At 37.7% G+C, this 22,012-nt stretch overlaps 1 protein-coding gene across 2 annotated transcripts in view; it reads left to right on the top strand.

The window, feature by feature from the left end:
* Positions 1–22,012, top strand: part of PRDM6 (PR/SET domain 6) — a 78,392-nt gene that overhangs the window by 39,945 nt on the left and 16,435 nt on the right. For both annotated transcript variants that reach the window (XM_075488238.1, XM_075488240.1), the window contains exons 4-6: positions 9,951–10,078; positions 13,773–13,897; positions 17,037–17,379. In XM_075488238.1, coding sequence (XP_075344353.1) covers positions 9,951–10,078; positions 13,773–13,897; positions 17,037–17,379 — 596 coding nt within the window. The remainder of the gene's footprint in view (positions 1–9,950; positions 10,079–13,772; positions 13,898–17,036; positions 17,380–22,012) is intronic.

Here is a 22,012-nt window from a genome sequence, read left to right as displayed (position 1 = left end):
GCTTTCATTTCAGAGGGTTTTTTTTACATGTAACTCGTTTCTGAATTAGGGGTTTTTTTCAATTCCTTTTTTCTCATAGAATGCCCATGAACCATGAGCCAGGAATTTCAAAGTGAAGGTGGTGGAGGTCATCACTATCTTGTGAGCTGATGAGATGATGTCCAGAGATCCCTTCCAACCACAGTGATTCCACAATTCCCCGAGATATCCCCGACTTCAAATGAGACCATAGCCTCTCATGGCACATGCAAAGGAAATAGAATTCCCTGTTTCAAGGCAAGAAGTTTTGCTTAGAAATTAGAGCAAATTATAGCTGCTTTTACCTGCCTGAAAAGCAGACAAGCATGTAGGTTTCCAAAGTGTCCAAGTAAGTAGGAACTTGAGTCCCATTGACAATAGCAGTGGTTTTAGGTCTAACTTGCTAAAGGATTTTTGCCAGTTTTACTACAGGATAGAGAGTGTCTCTAAGAGTTCTGTGCTTGAGAATATAAGTGCCTTTCTAAACCTGTTCTTAAAATGCCTAGGGGAGTATGGTGTTGGAGCTTTAAAAAATCCTAAAGGTAAAGAAAAGAACAAGAAGCCCCAAGTGCTTCAAAGTAAAAAACAAACAAAATCCCTAATCTAGCAAGCTTCATTTATGGAATGATAGCTGTGCCATATATTTTATGTGCCATACTTCAATATATCTGAAAGTATTGCTAAGCATTTGGGCTGGGTTTTTTAAGTCTAAAATCTGCTACTTTCCTGGAAGTGCTAATTCACACTTGGACACGGTTTCATGCACAAAGGTGTGAAAACACAGTTTGGAACCGTGTTTTGAAAATGTACTCAACAGCAATTACAGGAGTGAGGGATCAAAAACTGTTCTCTCCTCGTGCCGTCAGCTTCCTCTTGGTCAGTAGTAAGGTAAGCCCCAAGTCGTGTGTGAACAACAGACCTTCCTTGCTCTCCCTGCAACTTCCTTCCTTCTCACATATTAGAATCAGGGCAATTTAGAATGATTTCCATTTATGGGTGTCTTTTGGTCCTGAGTGATTTCTCTAAGGTCACCGAGTTATCAGTAAGTCACCTTAGGAGCTATGTACCCACTCACTTGTTTCAGCTGCATTGCTTAGCTTGATGCTGAGTGATGAAATCTGCCACAACATGTTTTTGTACATGCTGCTTTGGAGTGCTGTCCTCTGGCACATGATGTTTGTGGCTAGCTATTTTGCCCTTTTAATTCTTTGTCCAACTGGATGGGGGTATTGACTATATGGAAATAGGCTGAAAGAACATCTCAGCTGAATGACAAAGGACCCCTCTGGAATACTTGGTTGCTTGTAAAAGAATGAAAAAATATGAAACAAACACTTTTTAATTTCACTTTGCAATGTCTAAAGGTTTTGAGAAGTTGCAAGAAAACGTCCGAAGCTCTGTCATTACCTTGCAAAGGAACCAGTCGTGTTTTCAGAGGCACCAGGGCCAACAAAGATCACCATCACTGTCTTGATTCCCTGGCTCAGATTATCATTTTAGGAGCTTTATTACTGAGTGAGTTCAGTGAGGTTTCCCAGATGAGTGAGGGTTTTCAGCATCAGGCCTTTACAGTCTTCTTGTAACTTCCTCCCTGTTACATGTATTGGGATATGCATCTACCAGCCAATTGTGAGCATCTTCTGTTTGGGTTATTTCAGCTTTGATCATTTGCCTCCCTGTTTTTAAACCATGTTTTCCTTTTTAGTCTGGTTTTTTCCTGGTCTGTTTGGATACTGAGCCTAGATTGGCAACACTTTTTCTCTTCGTGCTCCATGTCCCACATAAATGAGACCGCAGAGAACAACTTCAGTCTGTTGCCTGCCCATGGTCTTCTGCCATCAGGGCTACATGGGAGTGCAGTGCAGTGAGCAGGGTGGAAATACCAATGCAAAGCAAAAATGTCTCCATTACAGAATGACTGGTGGCTGGAGTCCCACTGCTTTTTCTGTCCTATGACTGGACCTGTCAGGAGAGTGCAAAAGCACGCACTGAGGAGGCCATGTTACATGAGTGCATACTGCAAGAGCACCGGTCCTTTACAGAGCTGTTTGCATGTGGGTGAATTTCCAACTTCATGTGTGTTTTTTCTGCTCTGTGTATTCTCCTTTTTGCCTTGTTGTTGAGTAACACTGGTTTGTGTTACGTATAATTCTTCCCTATTCCAGGACCTCCATGGGCTAGTGTCAAAACAAACCGTTCAGACTTGACTTAAAAAAAAATAATTTAATGAAGTCCACATAATCAGCAGGGCATTGCTCTTGTGACACTTTCTGGAACAAGGCCCCAGTCCTCCAACCGCTTACACAGATGCTTGATTTCACACACGAGTAGTCCCATTGAGATCAATGGGACTACGACATGTGCATAAGTGTTTGCTGGACTGGGGTCTAAGTGAGAGATGAAGCCTTTCACCTAGCACAGACAGTTCAAAACAATGTTTATAGTTTCATATGCTATAATCCTTTGAGAAACATTAAAACTAAATAGCTTTTAATATTAGTTGGCAAGTATTCTCTTTTATAAAATTTGCTAGATGATGCCTGCTAGATTAAAGAGAAGAAACATTAAGCAGATATTACTAGATGTACACTCCATATCAGATATGGCTAATTGTAGAAAATTGCTTTGAATAGTGTGAGCAGTTAAAGACCATTGACTGTCAGGATATATTTCTGTGCATTTTCACAGAGGTGTTGCATCCCAGGGAGATTATTGCCAGCAAATGTTGGAGAACATTTTAGTCTGATTTGGACCAGTGAGGCCTCCTGATGTTTCCTCCTTGCTCACTTATTTCAGCTTTCTATTCTGTTAATAGTTTATAGCAGTTCAGAATGCTTCAGTGCAATTAAAAACATTTGGAAATATTTATGCTAATTCAAAGTGTAAAGAAATTGACACCATTTTGCACATAATACAAAAATTGCAAAAGCAAAAATCATTCTTTAAATGAACTGTTGCATTTTCTACATGGCAACAAAATATTATCCAGTTATTTAAAAAATAGAGGCACTTCAAAGTAAGTAACTAGTTATTGACATAGATTTATTTCACATACATGTAAAGACTAACTAGCTTTCACTATCTACATAATAATAAAAACAAAGCGTTCTTATTTCATCATAAGCCAACAAGCTTACGTGTTATCTCTAGCATATTTATATTTTTAATTCTGATACCTGTCCATAGAGAATCTGAAGGCATATTTTAAGTGGCAAAACAAATCAGTTAGTCTTATCAAGCAACGGTGGAATATATGAGAAGCATTTATAACTAACGTATTTCTGAAATAATGTCCATACAGATGAATAGGGAACCTGTCCAAATGTTTCCACTTATAGTCGAATGAGGTTGCTGACATGTATGCTACTATTTTTTCATACCAGTATTATGTGTGTAGTTGATTATTACAGATTCAATAATATTTATTAGTCATCAAAGTCAGATTTATCACAATGTGATGAATAGACATTTCCTTATACTGGCTAAGAATAATTTGTCTGTGTACTGTATAGGTAATATAAAAGACAGTATGTCATTTACAAAGTATTTCAATGCTTGAGATGTGGTCTTTGTAAAGGATGTGACTATATAATGTTATTATTATCTGTCAACATCAGTGTTTCTTTTTAGTTAAGCTATATTTGGATACTTTTCCATGCATTGCAGTTTGCTTCTGAGTTTCATTATATTTCATATTTTCTTTTATATAGAGAGACTAAGAGTTGTTCTTAAAATATTTGCTGAACGGCCTGATTTGGTCACCAAATTAGTGAATGAAAGGAGAAAGATGTGGTGGCTAAATGCATGATTGTTTCTACACAGCTTTCTCATTCAGTGTGTAACAGGGAGAAGATGCATATTCAGAAGGGCCCTCCTCCTCTAAATCAGATGCCTAGCTCCTAATATTAAAGGCATTTAAAGTCTAAAAGCATTCATTCTTCACAGAGTTGTTATCATCAAATATGAACCCAGCTGTAGTTTGATTTTCAGCCTAAACTATGCTCCTTAAATGTAGTCTATTCAGGGAGTTTTGTCCGTTGTCTCCTCTCTTTCAGGTCCTGCAGCATGTTCTTCTGAACGTTTCAAACTTTCTAGATAACAAGGTCCTTTGGCAGTGTGTTGATTTCAAAGGGAGCTAGGCACCAATGTACTACACAGAATCCAATCTGAATAAGTTATCAAGTCATGCATACAATCCAGTTTGCTTTCAGTTTGACATGATTATGCTAACAAATAAATAATGTATACATGTCATAATAAAAACTGGAGCCCATTGGCATTTTCCTCAACAATCACTGCCTTAGGCAAGACAAATCACTGAATTTTACTGTGTGCTTACGTGTGTGACTCAGAGATTTTCAGAAAAGTGACTGTTCGCTCTTTCATCTGCTTTGCAGAAGAACAAACCTTCCTTGTCATTTGTTAAGACAGCCGTAGAGCTCTGTTCTACCAGTAATATCACTGAACACTCTCCCCCAATCTATCAATACGTACGAGTATTCAACTTTACTTATGGTATTAGCTTATTCCAGGGGATGAACACAATGCCGCAAAGCAAATAAAAATAAAATAAAATAAAATAAAATAAAATAAAATAAAATAAAATAAAATAAAATAAAATAAAATAAAAAAGATAAAGAAATGGCAGTTTCCTTCAAAGGAAATAATCAAATAATGGAACCAGCCCAAAAAGGACCATAGCAGACACAGAAATCCTGGGCCTTTTTGCCTGTAGCTTTCGTCTGTAAACATCCAAATGAACAAACAGACAGAGAAACATGGCCTGAGTGCCTGAAGAGTTATGAGCCCTACGGAGGAAACTGGACTCCAAGGTTTAGGATGCATCAGAAAGATTATATGTCAGGCAGTGGGTCTCGCTGGCTCTGACAAAGGGACACAAGCAGGGCTGCTCTCTCTGATGTCAAGAATAGGCTTTATAGGTCCAGTCTCAGAATGTAATCTTCCATCATTGCACACCTTTTACAGACTGTCAGCTAAGTACCCAGGCTTATCAAACATTGCTTTTTGGCCTTGTTTCAACTTCTGTTTAGGATACAGTCACCTGTAGAGGATGTTGTAGCGTCGTTATGTCCAAAGCAAGGTCTCACAGTAGTGAGATTTGCCTAGTGTAGAGGTTATTCTGTTTTGATGTCCAAGCCAGCGAAGGAAGAAGCTTTCAGTGTTGCTGTGGCTTGTAGGTGCATGCATTGTTATAGAAAAAATATAACTTGGATGGATGCTACCATATCTGACATGTCAGTCTATTTCATCAGACTGTTACAAACTTTTTCTATGTATTTCCAGTAGTTTAGAGTACAACTATGGTTTTTAACTGCACAGCTGCAAGATGATTTATGAAATGTATGTACTCATCAAAAGTACTCCTTGCTATCTTGACTCTTCCCACTCAAGTCAAGGGTAGAACTTCTTGTGGGAGGAGAGGGCTAATGCTGAGTGATTTGAAAATCCTATGATCTTATGCATGTGATGTCAATGAGAACAGCAGTGAACAGCAAAAAGCAAGATTCTCTACTAATGGTAAGAATTAATTCCTGCATGTTTTGTGGTTTTCTTCACATCTCTTTTGATGTCTTGCAACATAAAAAATTATTCTAATAGCTACTTTTACAATACAAATGTACATGCAAGGAAAAATTCCACTTTCAGGACCAGTCTTTTCTCCCTCTGCCTGCAAGGAAAATGAGAGGTCAGTTAAATTGTATGCTAATACCTTTTTTATTTGACTAAATGGAAAAATAAAATGCAGGCAGAATTTCAAAAGACACAATCCTTTAGCAGGCCATGGAAACAGAACAAAGGAAAACAACAGATAGAGGAAAGATCTCCAACAAACTAACCATTTTTGCTCTCCCTGTCTCTTCTGTGAAATTGATTTTAATTGCTTCATAGCTTGGCTTTCTCTGCAGCTGTGCTATTACATTTGGGCTCCTTTATTCTAAAATTCTGTGGCATCTATACCAGAAACTGGCACAACAGTCTTTAGCGTTGGAATTACATTTGCCCCCATCTATCCAAGTGAGCAATACTGACTATGTCAGTACTGAAGTAATTGAGAGTTCTCAGAAGGCTCTTTAGCCTTCTGTTATATCTGCCTTATCTGTTATACTACTTAAGTCTTACATGGTCCTACCTAGACTTGGTATGTTACCAGAGTGACAGATGTTCCAGCAACTGCTGTTTATTTTACTTAGTAACGGTTGTTCATAGACTTTAGAGCATCACTTATATGAGATGCTGTGTGCATTAGAAATTATATTATTATCGCTATTATTTGTTGCTAGCATCATTGTCATTATAAGTTTCAGTATCTACAGCCTCCAAATAATTATCACCAACCAATCCAACAAGTAATAAATCAAATCCTTCATATTTAATTTATATTTGCACGCCATTACAATATGAACTTGACCAGTATCAGTACACTGGCATCCTACCTGCTTTTTCCCATATTTCCCAGTTGGAATGCATGTGTAGGTCACGAGGAATATCAGTGGCACCCTGTAAGAAATTTCATCATATACCTTATACCTTTCTCTATTTATATCTTGATTACTGAATAAACTGGTGTTTATAAGGAAAGGAATATAAAAAATGGAAAAGAGAAGACCTGAATGGTGCTGGTTACACTTTGGACTTACTTTCTTGGACAATGAAGCTGTTTCTGTTGTAGTCTGAAGTCAAAGGATTAAATTCGTGGAATAATAATATGCTTCACATTCTGAGTCTGTTGATATGTAACATGCCACTAAACTACCAGTAAATAGTCAACAGCCTATTAAGAAGTTAATTAGTTATATGGTAACTACCAAGGAGGAACACAAGGCATGTCAAATGAGAAGGTGAGTGCAGTCCTCTTCTATCAGGCTCTGGTCTTTGCCAGTAGTCCGGTGCACTCCTCAGAACTGGAACAGACCATAAAAAAGAAATCTTAAAGCTTTGAAACATTTAAAGCAAAAGCAAAAAAACCCTTAAAAGTCAGCAAAAACAACAGTTAACAAGTACTTTGTGTCAGAAGAGGGAAAAGATCCAGTAAGCAGTTTAGGTAACACTTCCAAGTGTAATCAAAGTAGAAAAATGAAATAACTAATTTTGTTTCCACCACATTTCCATCAATGACTGTTGTGAGATGCAGAAAAAAATACGTGCATTCTCCATAGGAAGCTGGAGAAATGGTATTTCATTTTGTCATGAGGCTCTTGCAATGCGTTAAAAGTTTTGCCAGCGTAGACAGATGTAGTGATCTAGTGACATAGTCAAAGATGTTCAGTAAAATCGGTTTATCACAGGATTCTGCAGTAGTTTTTTTAATAGATACTATGAGTGTTTAAGCACATATGCAGGTGAATATGTATATCCATATAGTTTGCTATAACATCTGGGTTCACAACTTACACTACAGGTTTGCTTTGCCTCTGTTATGGTAGATCATGGTTTGCTCCCTCATTATGGTTTCTTCAGGCAATTATATAGTGGTTCCCAGATTTGTGCAATTGTAAAATGACTAAGAACTAGTGCACAATGGTAATATAAGTAATAACAATAACAATATCAGTTAAGCTTTTTCAGATTTTAACCTGTATTATGCAATTTGACAAATAAACAGATACAATGCAGTGCTGCTATTTCCCTTCTAAGGTTAAGGTTTCTGCTTTCTTATAGCTGGGTTTTCATTCCTGTAAGAACAGGGCTAGGAATGCTGTGGGATGGATTCTGACTGTGCAGCTTTATTTGCAATGTCAGTAATATCCCCCTAGGAAAGGAGAGCATAGTGTCACTGATGCATCAGTACTTGCAAGAATAAAGCATTTGAAAGTATTTAGACTTGCTTGTAGAGCAGTCCTTCCTACTCCAGAGCAAGGCCTGAGAAAGCTCCAATCCTGCATTTTCATGGCAGGTTTTAATTTGTCATGTCACCTATGACTGTCCATATACACAAAGTTCAGAGTAAGTCCGTGTGTGTCCAGATATGGCTGTCAGTACCGATTATGGCAGTTTTCTTTGTCTTTCCTGTTTCATATCATCTGTGGGTTAGGAAGCTATCAGCTCTTTATTTATGGAAATTGTTTTTGCCTCACGTTAAGCCATATATTGTTATGTAAGTAAGCACCATGTAAATGAATAGATAATAAACACTGTGCTGAGACTGTTTGGATAGATATTGCCAAAATGGTCCCAGCCAAGCACTGTTAGTCATTAATTTTTCCTTCTCTTCCTTTTTTTAGGCTGATTTCCTGTAAAACTTTTCCATTTCTATTACAGATTTTTATTGTTTAGCATATTTTGCTCATATATTCAACATACATTAACATGTTTACATAAGAATAGGTCCTTGCTGGTAGTCAACAAGCTACCATATATAACCCCCCCCCGCCAAATCCCCAGTATTGGAGTATTTGTTTGCCTCTGAGGACTCCTCCTGATTTCTCTGACTTTATTCCACCCCTTGGGAATGTTGGGTAGCATCTTGCTTCTCCAACCCAGGAGTGTCTGGTCAGGTTCCACCTGGTCCTTGTCACAGGCACTTGGGAACAAATGATAAGGATCTCTGCAGACACTTGATTTCCCTGTCTCTCATGCTCTAGCAATGGATATATTGCTCCTGATTACTCCCAGTCCCTCTTGGTCAAAAGCAAAAGCAAGGCTGGCTCCTGAAATTGAGACTCTCATGTGGTGGAGTAAAGAACTAGATTCTGATTTCTGTGTATATTTTTGTGTGCATTGTAGGAAACACTCGTTTAATAAATCAGAAATATCGAACATAGTCACATAATTTCTGAGATTATTCTCTTGATATTGAAATAGAAATGCAAGATTGTTAACTTGCTTGCTCTAGAAAGGTTCAATTCAACGTAATAAATGTGCTTCCTCTTAATTAGCAGAATTAGTACTTTCAAGAAGACATCAATTTAGGCTCATACTATTTCAAAAGGGATAACATTTTTGGTGTAGGATTATTAAAGCAGATGGTGTCTGTGGAGGGGCAAAAGATCTGAAGATCAGGTTTGCTTCAGATAAGCACCTAATTGTTCAGATGCATTTCTGAAGTTTAACAAAGTAATTGCGTAACAAGTAAAAATCTTGTGAGACCACGTGCTTTTACTAGGATTAACGCTTCCTAGATAACATTTTTTAAGCACTCAGCAGGGCAGGTGTGCATGAAACATGTATCTTTTCATTTCAGAGGCTCCAGAGCAATTTTATTCTTCAACTTCAGAGGGAGTACATGGTGCCGAATAGAGACATAATACTGTCTGTTTTTAAAATTACCCTAACTGGTTCTCATGTCCTTAGCAGGCATGTCATGTTTAGGAAAACCATGATTCCCTCAAGACTGACTTCTCATTTACTACTTAAAAAAATTATATGTCTCAAGGGAGCTTCTAAAGGCATCTTCAACTCTCTTTTTCCTTCTAGTCTCATTTGTTTTGGCATTATGAATCCTACAACTCCCTAATGTATCATGTGAGGTTGCTGAAGTACATACTCTTGCTGCAACTGAGACGTGAAGGAAGGGATACTTGTTTAGGGTTTACTACTGCCCCTTGCTCAGATGTTCCAGCTATTTCAATGCAGCCTTTACATCCAGATTTTCTTGTTTATCTGGCAGTTCATTGTTTAAGGCCAGCCTGTCAAAATAGGTTAAATATTCTTTGGGAAACATGGTCACATCTTTGAGACACCACAAATATGTTTAATACAAAAAGATTGGCTTGATAAAAGAAACATGATAAACTTGCATCCCCCAAAATACTTTTCTGCTGTTCCATGTAGCTTTCGAAGAGCATCACTACACAATGACAAATCTCATGGCAATAAATCCCTGGAAAAGGCACAGAGAGACACCAGCAAAGTAGTGAAAATGATTGCTGATGATTTGTTCTAACTACTTGACCTTGTGACATCTCCCCCAGATATATGACCAAGATGGGACACTGCAGCACTTTATTGATGGTGGAGAACCCAGTAAGTCAAGCTGGATGAGGTATATCCGATGTGCAAGGCACTGCGGGGAACAGAACTTAACAGTGGTTCAGTACAGGTAAAGTATGTTTTGATTTACTCAATGCAACAAAATGAAAATGTTTTTAGTGAAAAGTCGGACTGCAATTGTCACCAGTAGTATTGCCTTTGATTGCAAGGACAGTAGCAGGGCTTTTGTGAATGTGCTCATTTGGGGCAACACAAAAGCTGCAGAGTGTAGTGAGGATGGGTTTAATTTTGGTTGCCCTGAGCTGAGGCCATTGTAGTAAGCATGCTAGACCTGGAGCTCCTGGGAACAAGTACAGCCCTGTGTCACTCATCTGACCACCACACTGCACAGAGCCCTCTGCATGTTTTCAAATGGTCTGATCAGAAGCAAGCCAACACAAGCAATCTTCCGCCCTTGATAAAGATGCATGGGCTAGAGGAAGGGCAAAAATGGCAGGAGATGAGTTTTGAACCCAAAGGCATTCTGAGAGTCAGTCATGAGACACGTATACACCTAAAGCGTATATGTTGAGTGCACCTGCTAGCCAAGATTGCTAGTGCTTGTGCCTCTTACGTCACTGGCTAGAGAAGGTCAAAACTTGAAGAAAAATGTAAAGAAATTATGGTGCATTTTACTTTGTACTTACAAACAGATCCAGAAAACCCAGACGAGGCATTACATAAATACATGATCTCAGCTATAAACAAACCTTTTGCCTCAGAATCAGAAGCAACTGCTTGGCCTTATTAAACGTGGTAGGAAGCACATCAAAGAATGCCCCAGGCTTGCCAGTCGCAGTGAGCAATCCCAGTTCTGGCTAGTCGCTTTAGAGAGTGGAGTTTCTTTTCTTTAGGAAGAATCTTAAACTTATTTAAAGTACCTTTATAATTAAAAATAAAACATACAAAAGCAAGCTAAAAAGAAATCTATATAAAGTTTGATTATCCCATAGGGTTCCAATTTAACAATGGTAAAATTGTTCAATTGCGTTTTCAGCTTTTTTATTCTCTGGCCAGTTGACTAAATAATGCTGCAGTTAAAAAAATAACAATCCTATTTATACATTACAAATCTTTTATTATACTCTTAAATATCTGATATCTATAGCTAAAATCCCATTGGATTCAAATAAACACACTGGATAATGAGTAAAGATTGCTGTGATGAAAGAGTATTTTTGTAGGTATCTTGTGAACTATTTCTCAGTGTGGTGGTGTGTGCGCGCACTTATATATATACAAAAATAAAAAAAAAAATATATGCGTACATATATATAGATGACAAACCTAAATGAAAAGTGAGCATGAGAAAGTCATTACACATCTGTCAATATTAAGTGGATTTTACAACTCTCCTTTCATGATGGAGTTTTTACTTAGAGTTCCCTCTGTTGATCTGTTTTCGATTACTTCAGATCTTTATAAAATGAACTACAAAAACACAATTTAAAAAACTGGCATCCATCACCAGTGACTGCATCCAAGTGTAAGAAAATAGAAAAGTTGGACACTGAAAAACCGGCCTAATTTTTATTGTACATGGACGTCCTCCTCACAGAAAGTCAGCTGGTTTAAATTCATTCTGTTATGATTTGTAATATCTAAATGGAATTTTCTTCAAAGTGCTCTTGATTGATTGACCCTTAGCTGAACGTTTTGTTTTTATTTTGAGGCTGACAATAATGTTTGTTGGCATGTGTTCTGCTTCAACTGCGTTGGGACGCCATGAAGCTATCTTTATGAGTCATCCAACCACAATACTAAATACATGTCAGCAAAGGAAATATTATCCAAAAAGGGAAAAATCCCTTTGATGTACTTCAGCATGCAGAGATTTCTGCGAGTTTTGGAAGCTCTGCACGCTTGTAAGGGACGGTGTACCCTTACACTTTTTTTTCCCTGCCTACTCCAAGCCTCACAGACCACCCATTGCTCAAAAACAGTTCTGCTCTTTCAGCGGCAAAGTGTGTCATTTGGTTTTAGCACATTCATTTGCTGGGCTGCTGTGTTTATGTTAAGGGAAGCCAAACTGAGAGATGAAATGTTACAAGGGTGAAGTACAAAGTAGACTCAATTTTTCTCAAGTTAGGGGATGCTGGTAATTTATAGCGTGGCTCCGATTTTCATTTTAATGTAACAGTGGAAAGAATTAACGAAATGCGCAGCTCTGGGAAGAAAAAGAGTGAGAAGAAGAGAGGAGGAGAAGAGGGGGAGACACAAAGGGCAGAGTTTTTGTCAGATATTCATAGAAGGGTAGGAAAACCGTTCTGCTTAGCTAGCAGTGCCCTCCTGAGACAGGGTGGCAGTAAGCGAGGAAAATAACAAGATAAATGAAATTTTTGCAGCTGCTAGTAAAATATTGAGAATCTGCACTTTTTTATTGATCTTTATGATCCTGTTGCCAAGAGCCACTTTGCGGTGACAAAATATGTTGACAAGTGCATATCTCACTGCCATGAAAAATGTGGTAAAGGATTCTTCTTATGTCTGCAGTGTTATACAAGGAACAAATTGCATCGCTACAGCCAATTCTTTACAGAAAGTCTAAATTTAAGGCCTACCAACCCTAAACACTTTTATCTTGAACTTCAGGCTAACGTTTGTAGCAATTCTTCACTCAGAAAACCGGTTGAGGCCTAGCATTTTTTTCTTGGTCTATAGATGTTTTTCTGCCTTACATAAGCTGTTATAAAAAATGGTCATTTCTTCGTACTTTGACTGTATCATTTTGGTATGTAATCCTTCAGCGAGAGTGGAGTGTTCTTCTTGTATATATTGAATTTCTATCCATCTCGCAGGAATGTGTTTTACTGTTCCATATGAAGCCTAAGGGAAAAGCCACTACAAACCGATAACATTTTTATTTTATCTTGTGCCTGATTCTAATCTTACACAGTTTTTGCCCCCATGTAAATCTGTTAACTGTAGAAGTATCACTCTGAAGCTATTTACATCAGCACAAGATCAGGATAAGGCTCTTGTTTTTATGGTAGAGACTCCAGGATTTTTCCTTTTTTTTCCCTCAACTCCCAGTTCAGTGGTCTAGGAATATCCACAGTCTTTTACCCCAGAGTGATGTGATAAGATGTCACTAATTTATAGTTACTAACACTAATTTATAGTTACTGAAGAATCATCGATGTTACCCTCATGTTCCATACAGGGGAAGATTTTTGTAGTTGTATGTTCAGATTAACCCAATTTTTTTATTTCCCTGTCTATTTTACTCAACAATCCAAGATCTTTCTTTTTGGTGGTATATTGCTGTAATGAAAGGCCACATCACGCTACTTCAAACCTCTTGCTAAAAGCACTTATTCAAATGACAGAATTGTTGTCTATTTACCCCTAAAATATGTTAACTTTAGCTTAGATGACATATGCAAAGATGTTTAAATGGCTGAACTTACTGAACTCTGTGCACCACTCTGACGCTTGTACTGCGTTAGCAAAATGCAGCATTACTAAAATCACTTTAAAAATCACATTGCAAGAAAATATCAGCCTTTTTCATAAAATCTTGGTGCTTGTAAATCTTAGTGTTTAAAATATGCTAGGTACAAAGTGCCTGTAAGCTCTTTGTTACCCTGTGCTACGGGAACAAAGTCCTTCCCTGATGATCCATTTGGTTTTCAAATAATCAGTAAGTTATTCATTTAGTTATCTGCAGAAATGCTTAAAACAATGGATTTCTACTGTAATACTGTTTATGATAAGAGGAGAAAGCTCTATTCCTAAATTAGGCATTTTTTTCTTTTGATCAGGTCAAATATATTCTACCGGGCTTGTATAGATATCCCCAGGGGCACCGAGCTGTTGGTGTGGTACAATGACAGCTACACATCTTTCTTTGGAATCCCTCTCCAGTGCATTGCACAAGATGAAAATTGTAAGTTCTTCCTTGCATTTCTACATGTGTAAGCCAGAATTCCTCTTTCATACGTAATCAGCTATATTCCTAGAGTATTTAAAGATATATTAAATGAAAGTGGTCATGTATTTAAAGTGAGCTTGATGTGTACAAAATAAAACACTGAAGCTGATGATACACTTAAGCTGTGCAAAATCATGGTATGGTTACCTGAATAAATGAAGGTGTTTGGAAGTGTGCAGGTATGTGCAATTAAATAGCAGATTTCCCACCGTGGCAGCCTCACATAGCTTGGTAGTGTGTAGAATCACTCTTCCTTGTAAGTGATTCATTCCTAGTCTATTCTTAACTGATTTGCTTGGCCCTCTCCATTGTTACCAGACCTATCACAAGAGACTGTCTTGCCAAAACAGTAATGCATTGCAGGTCCACGAGGCCTCTGTTAGTGATTCTTCATTCTATTACCACTGAGTATGTTGAGAAAAGCTTTGTCTGACTGATTGTGGAGATGAGATCCTTATGGTTAAAATAAAAAAGCCAGCTTCTCGAAATATAGACTGAGTGTAAGTAGCCTGCAATGACAATGAACCTCCATTCCACCCTAGCCATCCCCATTTCCATCCATTCTTCTACCTCTTCTTGATATTTTATTTTTAGTTTGCTAGGAATCATCACAAAATTAAGCATGTAACTTATAACACAGACCCAGTGCAATCTAGGGCTGATACCTCTGTCTGTAATGGGAATGGGTGATCCAAGCATGCCCTTCAGTTTCACTGTTTGTGTGTGGAACTTGATTAGAGCTTGCATCCAAGACCTCTCTTCCATTTTGACACCTATGTGTATCTACGTGGTGGAAGAAACCAACAATGGGTGTCTGATTGACTTTGGTCTAAAGTAACCCTGTGGCTGGCCACGCTTAATCAATTACATATAAGATGTATTTTTTTGGTCAAGTACTTGGATACTTAAACAGCAATGCTAGGATGAACTCATGTCTTGTAGCAACTTAAATACTGAACCATGCAGCAATAAAACAGCAAGATAGCAGGGATTAAACTGTCAAAAATAAACATCCTTTTTCATCTTGAGTTTTCAAATCTATTGGGCTTGAGAAAAGTTTAAAAGAAATTTAATTACTGGCAGTAATGTTTGCTGATAAAACTCATGCTCTGCAGTGTACAATATAGAAATATTATTTTTTCTTTCATGAGCTGAAGCTTACAAAACCTTTATTTGAAAAGCAAAGCATTATGGTTAAAATCTCTAAATATTGTCACTTGCTATTTTGCTGTGAGAGAAATCAGAGTTTCATCCACAGAGAGACTGACATGAGTAGATTAAATTCATCTCTGAGCATGAAGCCAGCTCCAGGCTGGTATATGACTTAAGTGCCACTTAAGCCCTCAGAGTAGACCTTCTACTTATCTTCTGCACAGGAGCATTTTTACTAAGTACAAACTCTGCCTATATTCCTTATGTCTTTAATATCCTGATATCATTGATTCTGTCGAGTTTTATGAGTACAATTAAAAAAAAAAAGTGATCTGCTTCTTGTGTGAGAATGTTGGGGTAAAATGAAAGTATACAAATTGCCCCTCATACTGAAGAGAAACATAGAAGATGTATTATATGTCTAGAAACCTGTGCTGGATAGCACCATGGGTGTAACTCTACTTAGAAATCAGGTCCTCAGATACTCCAGAAAAGAATAGCCTAGGAAGGACCACAACTTAAGTAAACTAAACAGCATGTAATATTATAATAATGGAATTATTATAATTGATGGAAGATATTCAAACATAACTCAGTGAAGTAACTGGCATTATTTAAGGTATTACCAAAACATTATTTTGTGTTACATTTTTATTCTATATTGAATCATGTTGGATGATTCCAGCTCACAACTGAATTTAATTCTCATATTTGCTCTTATAAATGTATCATCATGACTTCACTTAAACAGAGTTGCAGTTTCTAATCACCTGTTCAGTAGGTGCTATGTACCTATGTGTGGATATATACATATAAACACTTTGTGACAGTAACAAAATGTGTGAACATATGTAGACATAGACATATGCACACAACATATTTAATTTAAAAATCCCCATTAAAATATTATCTCATGAGGCTGAGTGTGCTGAAATTAGAAAGCATGAGAAGGTACTGGGCCCATGTGGCTAAATTATACTTCTTTTTGCATGGTAGTACAATCTTTCATTAGCTGACCCCATTTTTCTGTAGGACCCTTGCTTCATTCACTGCATGATCTAGATGGTACTCAAGGTGTAAGGCAGCTGTTCAACCTTCTTCTATATGTTTGACCTCCTGCCTTCCTTATCATGCAACATCCAAATTCTCTTCTTTGTGCACTAAATCACTTATTTGTGAGAACAGCGTATTGCATTTGTTGCTGAAATATCTGAGTGCCTCATAAGCCATAGTTAATTGATGATCATAAGACCTTCACAGGACTAGAAACAATTTTTGTTCCTATTTGTGTGTGAAATTGATGCACAAAGATATCTCTGACTGACTATATTTTGCATTGTCTCATGGGGATCTAACTGCTATTAGCCTTAATCATACGAGTCATGGTGAAGTCACTGGCTTTGTATTGTATTGGCTGTGTGACTATTTGTCAGGTGTAATAGTGTAATATCCTTAGTGGCTGCCCTTTAGGAGGATAAGGGGACTATTTCTGCAGTAAATATTTAAGCCCTGTTGTATCTCAAGGAGTGTCTGAGCAAGGATTTTTTTCCCCCATGCTCTCAAAATTCATTCTTGTCTGTGATATAGCAATTGGACATGCTGACTGCAACATGCAGAGTCAGGGTGTCACAAGTGCAGCAGCATTTTCTTTCAGATGACAATCCCATTGTGCAATAAATGTATATCACAATCAGGCTTCTCTGAGTCCTTTCAGTCTCAGACACCCCTTTGCATGAGTTTTCATTTCAGTGTCACAGAATCAGCATCATCCATTCAGATCACTATCTCATTCAAGCCCATTTTTTTGTGCATTGTTAAAATAAAGTTGTTAATTCTAGTGTCAAGAAAATGGATGTTGGTATTTTTTTGGTGTCTCCCAACACTGTATTAGTTTTAAAAAGGCATAAAAAGGATCTTATTTACTTTTCTTGTTTTCTCCCAGTGAATGTCCCTTCGACTGTAATGGAGGCCATGTCCAGACAAGACACCCTACAGCCATTTAATAAAAGTAGCAAACTATCCCCTGCCACTCCACAGCGATCCATAGTATTTCCACAGACTCCGTGTAGCAGAAATTTTTCTCTCCTGGATAAGTCTGGGTCCATCGAGTCAGGATTTAACCAGATCAGTGTCAAAAACCAACGAGTTCTTGCAAGCCCAACTTCAACAAGCCAACTAAATTCTGAGTTCAGTGACTGGCATCTTTGGAAATGTGGGCAATGCTTTAAGACTTTCACCCAGCGGATCCTCTTACAGATGCATGTGTGTACGCAGAACCCTGACAGGTAAAGCCCAGGCTCTCTTTATTTCTGTATCTACTGATAGCCAGATCCACTGCTTTCTTCTTTTATCAAGCTGTTATCATTTCCAAAACCAAACCATTATTAGGAGGACCCTGTACGACATAATTCATCTGCAGCTGTGTGAAGTAAGCTGATAAAAACCATTGCTTGACTTCACTATTTGTAAAAACATTTGGTGCCTAAACGTGTAGATAAAAGGAAATAGCTAAGGATATAATCTTGTTTTCAGAATGGTTTGGCACATCTGATGGAGGCAACAAAATAGAAGGAAAATTTATTAATATCATAGATGGAAAAATGAGGTCAAGATAATTAAAAGTCTCTCTGTCTTCCAAAGATAATCTAACTTGCTGCTCAGTGGCTGTCACAGTCATTTCAGGGTTCACCTATAGTGTGCAATGTGTATGAACTTAATTAAGTACTAAGAGGTAATGAATTGGAATTTTTTGCTTAGTACTATTTTTCTTCAGAGCATGCAAACCCATAAATCGTGCAAAGCTGTCAAAAGGAAATACCTACTCCACTAGTGATGTGGAGGAAAACAGATGCCACTTATTCAATAAACTAATATCCACATAGAAGAAAAATGTTGACTAGATACCTCAGAGTCAAAGTTGGTTTGAAAGTTTGTCAATACAGAATTTTATGGCCGTGAACTGAGGATGAAATTTAGCTGAACAAGTGAATTAAAATTTCAGGTACTCTGACCGGTGGCACAGTAAATATAATGGAACCATTATTTATGAATCAAAGCTGGTTTATTTGACAATTTTGATAGCTGGCAGGACAAAAGACAAAAATCAAATTAATTCAATAAAAAAGGCTGCCCATGTTTTGTCTCTTCTTCAACTGTGAAGGAGGTTTGAGCAGAACAGCTGAATCCCTGCAAGGTTGTTCTAAAAGCAGCATTTAATTGTGAATTACATTTAACCAAAACACTTCCAAAAAACAGTCAACAGTGAGTCTGTGTGTGTGTTTGTATGCACGTCTATGTCTCTTTGTGTACGTGGTTATCTACGTGTACACATATGCTTGTGTGATTCTGTGGGTGTGGAGATACTGGAGCATAAATCCAGTTTTCCAGGAAGAAATGTCAAGCATGCTAGGGGCAGACTAGATACCACACAAATCTACATAGAATCGAAAGAGTTGATAATATTGTGAATGCAAACAAGTCCTTTAAACATTTTCTGAATTTTATGCTGGCCTTAACAGAAACAAATGCCATGCTAAGGAAGCTGTATGACACAACTGCCAGTTTAAGTGCCACGATGCAGAATACAGGTCCCGAAAGGTCCACTCACCTAAGTTTCATGGACTCTTATGTTTCCAGTATTAAAGTATCCTAAGCATACTGTAAAGCATAAAATGCTGCATCAGCAAGTCTAGAAGAGATATGTTGTGAGGCTCCCGCACATACTTTTTCAGTGATTCATCCAACCAGGTGCGATGCCTAGATTTCATCCTTTCCTTCACTTGAACCTGTGTCTTCCTTTATGAAGAACAAAGCTGCAGATAATAGTTAATGCAAGAAAAGTCTCTCCTACTGGGGCTGTTCTGCATTCTAAGGGATCGTTAAATATTCATTTTGCCAGAGAGAGAAAAGGAGGATAAGTCTATCCTGCATTTAGGTCTGTCATCTTGGAGGTGAGAGATTTGGGTTTTAATTTTTATTTATTTTTATTTATTTTCTCCTGAGTATCTTGTGTCAAATATTACCTAAAACACAAGCTGGATTTTAAGTCTTCCACCTTAGAGAACACCCTCATTAGTAGGTTACTGATTCATGACGTCTTACTGTTTTGTCTCTCCTGTGCCTACCTAATTTGTCCATGCAGGATAGCTTCAACAAGAAAGTGTAGAAGTGCATTTTTAGGTCAGAATACCCTACAGTATAGTAGGAAAATTATCTAGATCAGAAGACAAGTTGCCTCCCCCAAGAGCAGAGAGAGCAAAAGGTGATTAGAGAAAGGTCTCAGCAGATTTGGGGAGGATTGGGGTGGAGAAGAGGTAAGTAAAGACTTTGAGTTGTATGTATTGAATCCCAGAAGCTGTCAGGAAGATTGGAAACATAATAGCTAACGTGTTTTTCTCAATATCAATACTGGCTAATTTAGCTGATTTCCTCTTTCGCTTGTTGGAGTTTGTGAGTCCTATTCTTAAGAAATTTTTTCTCTTGTGTTATAGAGAGAGCATAAAACCTAAATGAGGTTGCAAGATACACTTAGGATCAATCTGTTGCATAAATACTGGATACTGCAGTGCTCTGTTCTGTGACACCTGTGTTCCCTGTGTACTGAAAAATGACTTACATCTCTATGTTTTCATTAAATAAATTGTGCAGACTCCTTGCGGAGGCCAGTTTTGTAATGCCTTCTTTGTTCCCGCGAGGTGTGCCATCAACATAACTGCTGTAAAAGCATTTCCCAATAGGTCTCCTTTAGGGCATTATGTGGGATGTCAGTCACGTGAGTCTGTTTAAGCTCACTGCGATTCATTCAGTGTTTGAAATTACCAGAATAATAGTTACTGCAGATCATAACTGCCCTCGGACCTGGGTTCTCATAGCTCTGGTTAGAAATCATTACAGGTTGAGCTTACATCTCAGGCAGCTTTTTGTCTTTTAGCAGGTACCAGTAGATCAGCTATTTAGTGATACAGTGGCTGGAAGAGAGTCATCTTTGCTTTCTTAAACATATTGCATTTCTCCAGATGAAAAATTCCTAAAGTGTTTTACAAAATTTCCCAGAGACAAGAAAATAAGGTATGATTTGTGAAAGAATACCTGCCTGCCAGCCTGAAGTGCTGGGTGCAACTCTCTGGTTTGTATTTTGTCAATGATATCTGTAGCACCGCTCTGGATGATAAACAGCTCCCCATTTATTGTCAGCAATTTGTGAGCACACCAGCCACTATATCTTTGATGTGACTGAAGCATCAGGGGCTGCCTTCTCTAGGAAATGACTTTAGACTATCTGTTCTGGCTTTGCATTTGTTTTTCAACAAGGCTGATTACCTACAGCATGAGGTGCAGGGAAAACACCTTTGAATCTATACAGGAGTCCAATTCATGGACTGAAATTTGAGAAAAGTAGACTACTTGGGGGTTAAGAAATTAAAAAAAAAGAAATTACTTTGAAGACACTTAGACTCAGAAAACATCTGAACGAGAGCAGACACGAAAAAGGGCCAAAATATACTTAATTCCATTAGACAGTACAAAAGAAATGGTCCTATTTAACAGGCAGGTGATTTAATAAATAAAAATAATTTTTAAAAATGATGAATCCAAAATAGGGAGAATTATTAAAATAATCTACCTGGTTTGTTGTTTTAGATTAAGAGTAGGATTTTAATTAAAATTAAATTATTTACTGATTTACTTATAATTTACTTCTCCCTTTCCACTGAGATTTTTTTTAGCTTGTTATGTTTTGTAGGGCTTCTCTTCGAACCTAATGGTAATTGGGGTTGGAGTGGGTCTGGGAGGTGAAGATTGAAATCCATCAGGATTTGAATTCTGGGACTTTTTGAGCCTTTGGGACTTTTTTTAAGCCTTGCCCAGAAGCAGCTTGAGCAACTATTTCTTGAAGCAGGAGTCAGAAATCTATTTTCTTGTCTGATTTTTGTTTTTTTGGTTTTGGTTTTGGTTTTTTCCTCCCACTGCTGCAGAAATTCCCCACAATCTTATTTGGGGGGGCTCCAGAAAAGGGTAACCAAAAGCCTTTGATCACTGTGAATAATTTTCAGAGCAATATTTTTAATTTATTTTTTTTAACAGCAACCACTTTTCTGATAATGACGTGGTCTCTTTTAATGACATCTTTCTTCTTTCTCACTACGATCACCAGATTCAGGATGTATTGGTGTTGAGGGAAAGCAGATGGCTGCAGTTCCCAAGAGCTGTCTGTGGCACATTTTCATATGCAATATGGACATCTGTATGATATATATTCTCATTGACTGCCATGTAGTTAAGCTGATAATTTGAGAGAAAACCCACTCTATAAGTATGTCTGTGGCTGATAGATTGTGGATGTTATCTGGCCCTCGCAGTTCTTGTTTACTCAAAAGATATTATTGTACTCATGTTTTGCTGTAGCACCTCAATATTAAATTGTGAGGTTTTTTTAAAAAGAGGAGCTTGTAGTTTGATGTTGCCTATTTAATAGATCCTTTTCTCTATGATCATGGCTCAGCCCATTTTGTGTTTATCTTTTTCTTTATAGGTTCTGTGTCTTTGGCCTTGATGTTCTCCCCAAGTCCATTAATTAATTTAAACATCTCCCAAAACAGACCTAAAAAAAGTTGTGAGCAAGAGTTGTCTATTTCTATTTATAGAATGGCTATGGAATATTGCTCAATTAAAGTAAACATCATACTGAATTTAATGCTTGTCCTTGCATAATCTTTGCACAAAGGTTTGCAAATTCCCAGTACTCATAGTTAATAACAACAAAGGGTGTACAGAGCAGCACCTCTCCCTGACAGCTTCAGAAGTCTGAAAACACTTCAAGTGTGCTAACTTTCTGCTTTTGCTAGTTCCCCCACAAACATTTGTAAGAGACGATCCCAGAAGTCCCAGTGGGTCCAGGTCTGCCATCCCCAACGCAGC

The sequence above is a fragment of the Mycteria americana genome, chromosome Z (genome assembly GCF_035582795.1).
Source record: "Mycteria americana isolate JAX WOST 10 ecotype Jacksonville Zoo and Gardens chromosome Z, USCA_MyAme_1.0, whole genome shotgun sequence".
NCBI classification, from domain to species: domain Eukaryota; kingdom Metazoa; phylum Chordata; class Aves; order Ciconiiformes; family Ciconiidae; genus Mycteria; species Mycteria americana.
The sequence above is the reverse complement of the archived record's forward strand: the minus strand, read 5'-3'. Positions and strand labels throughout refer to the sequence as shown.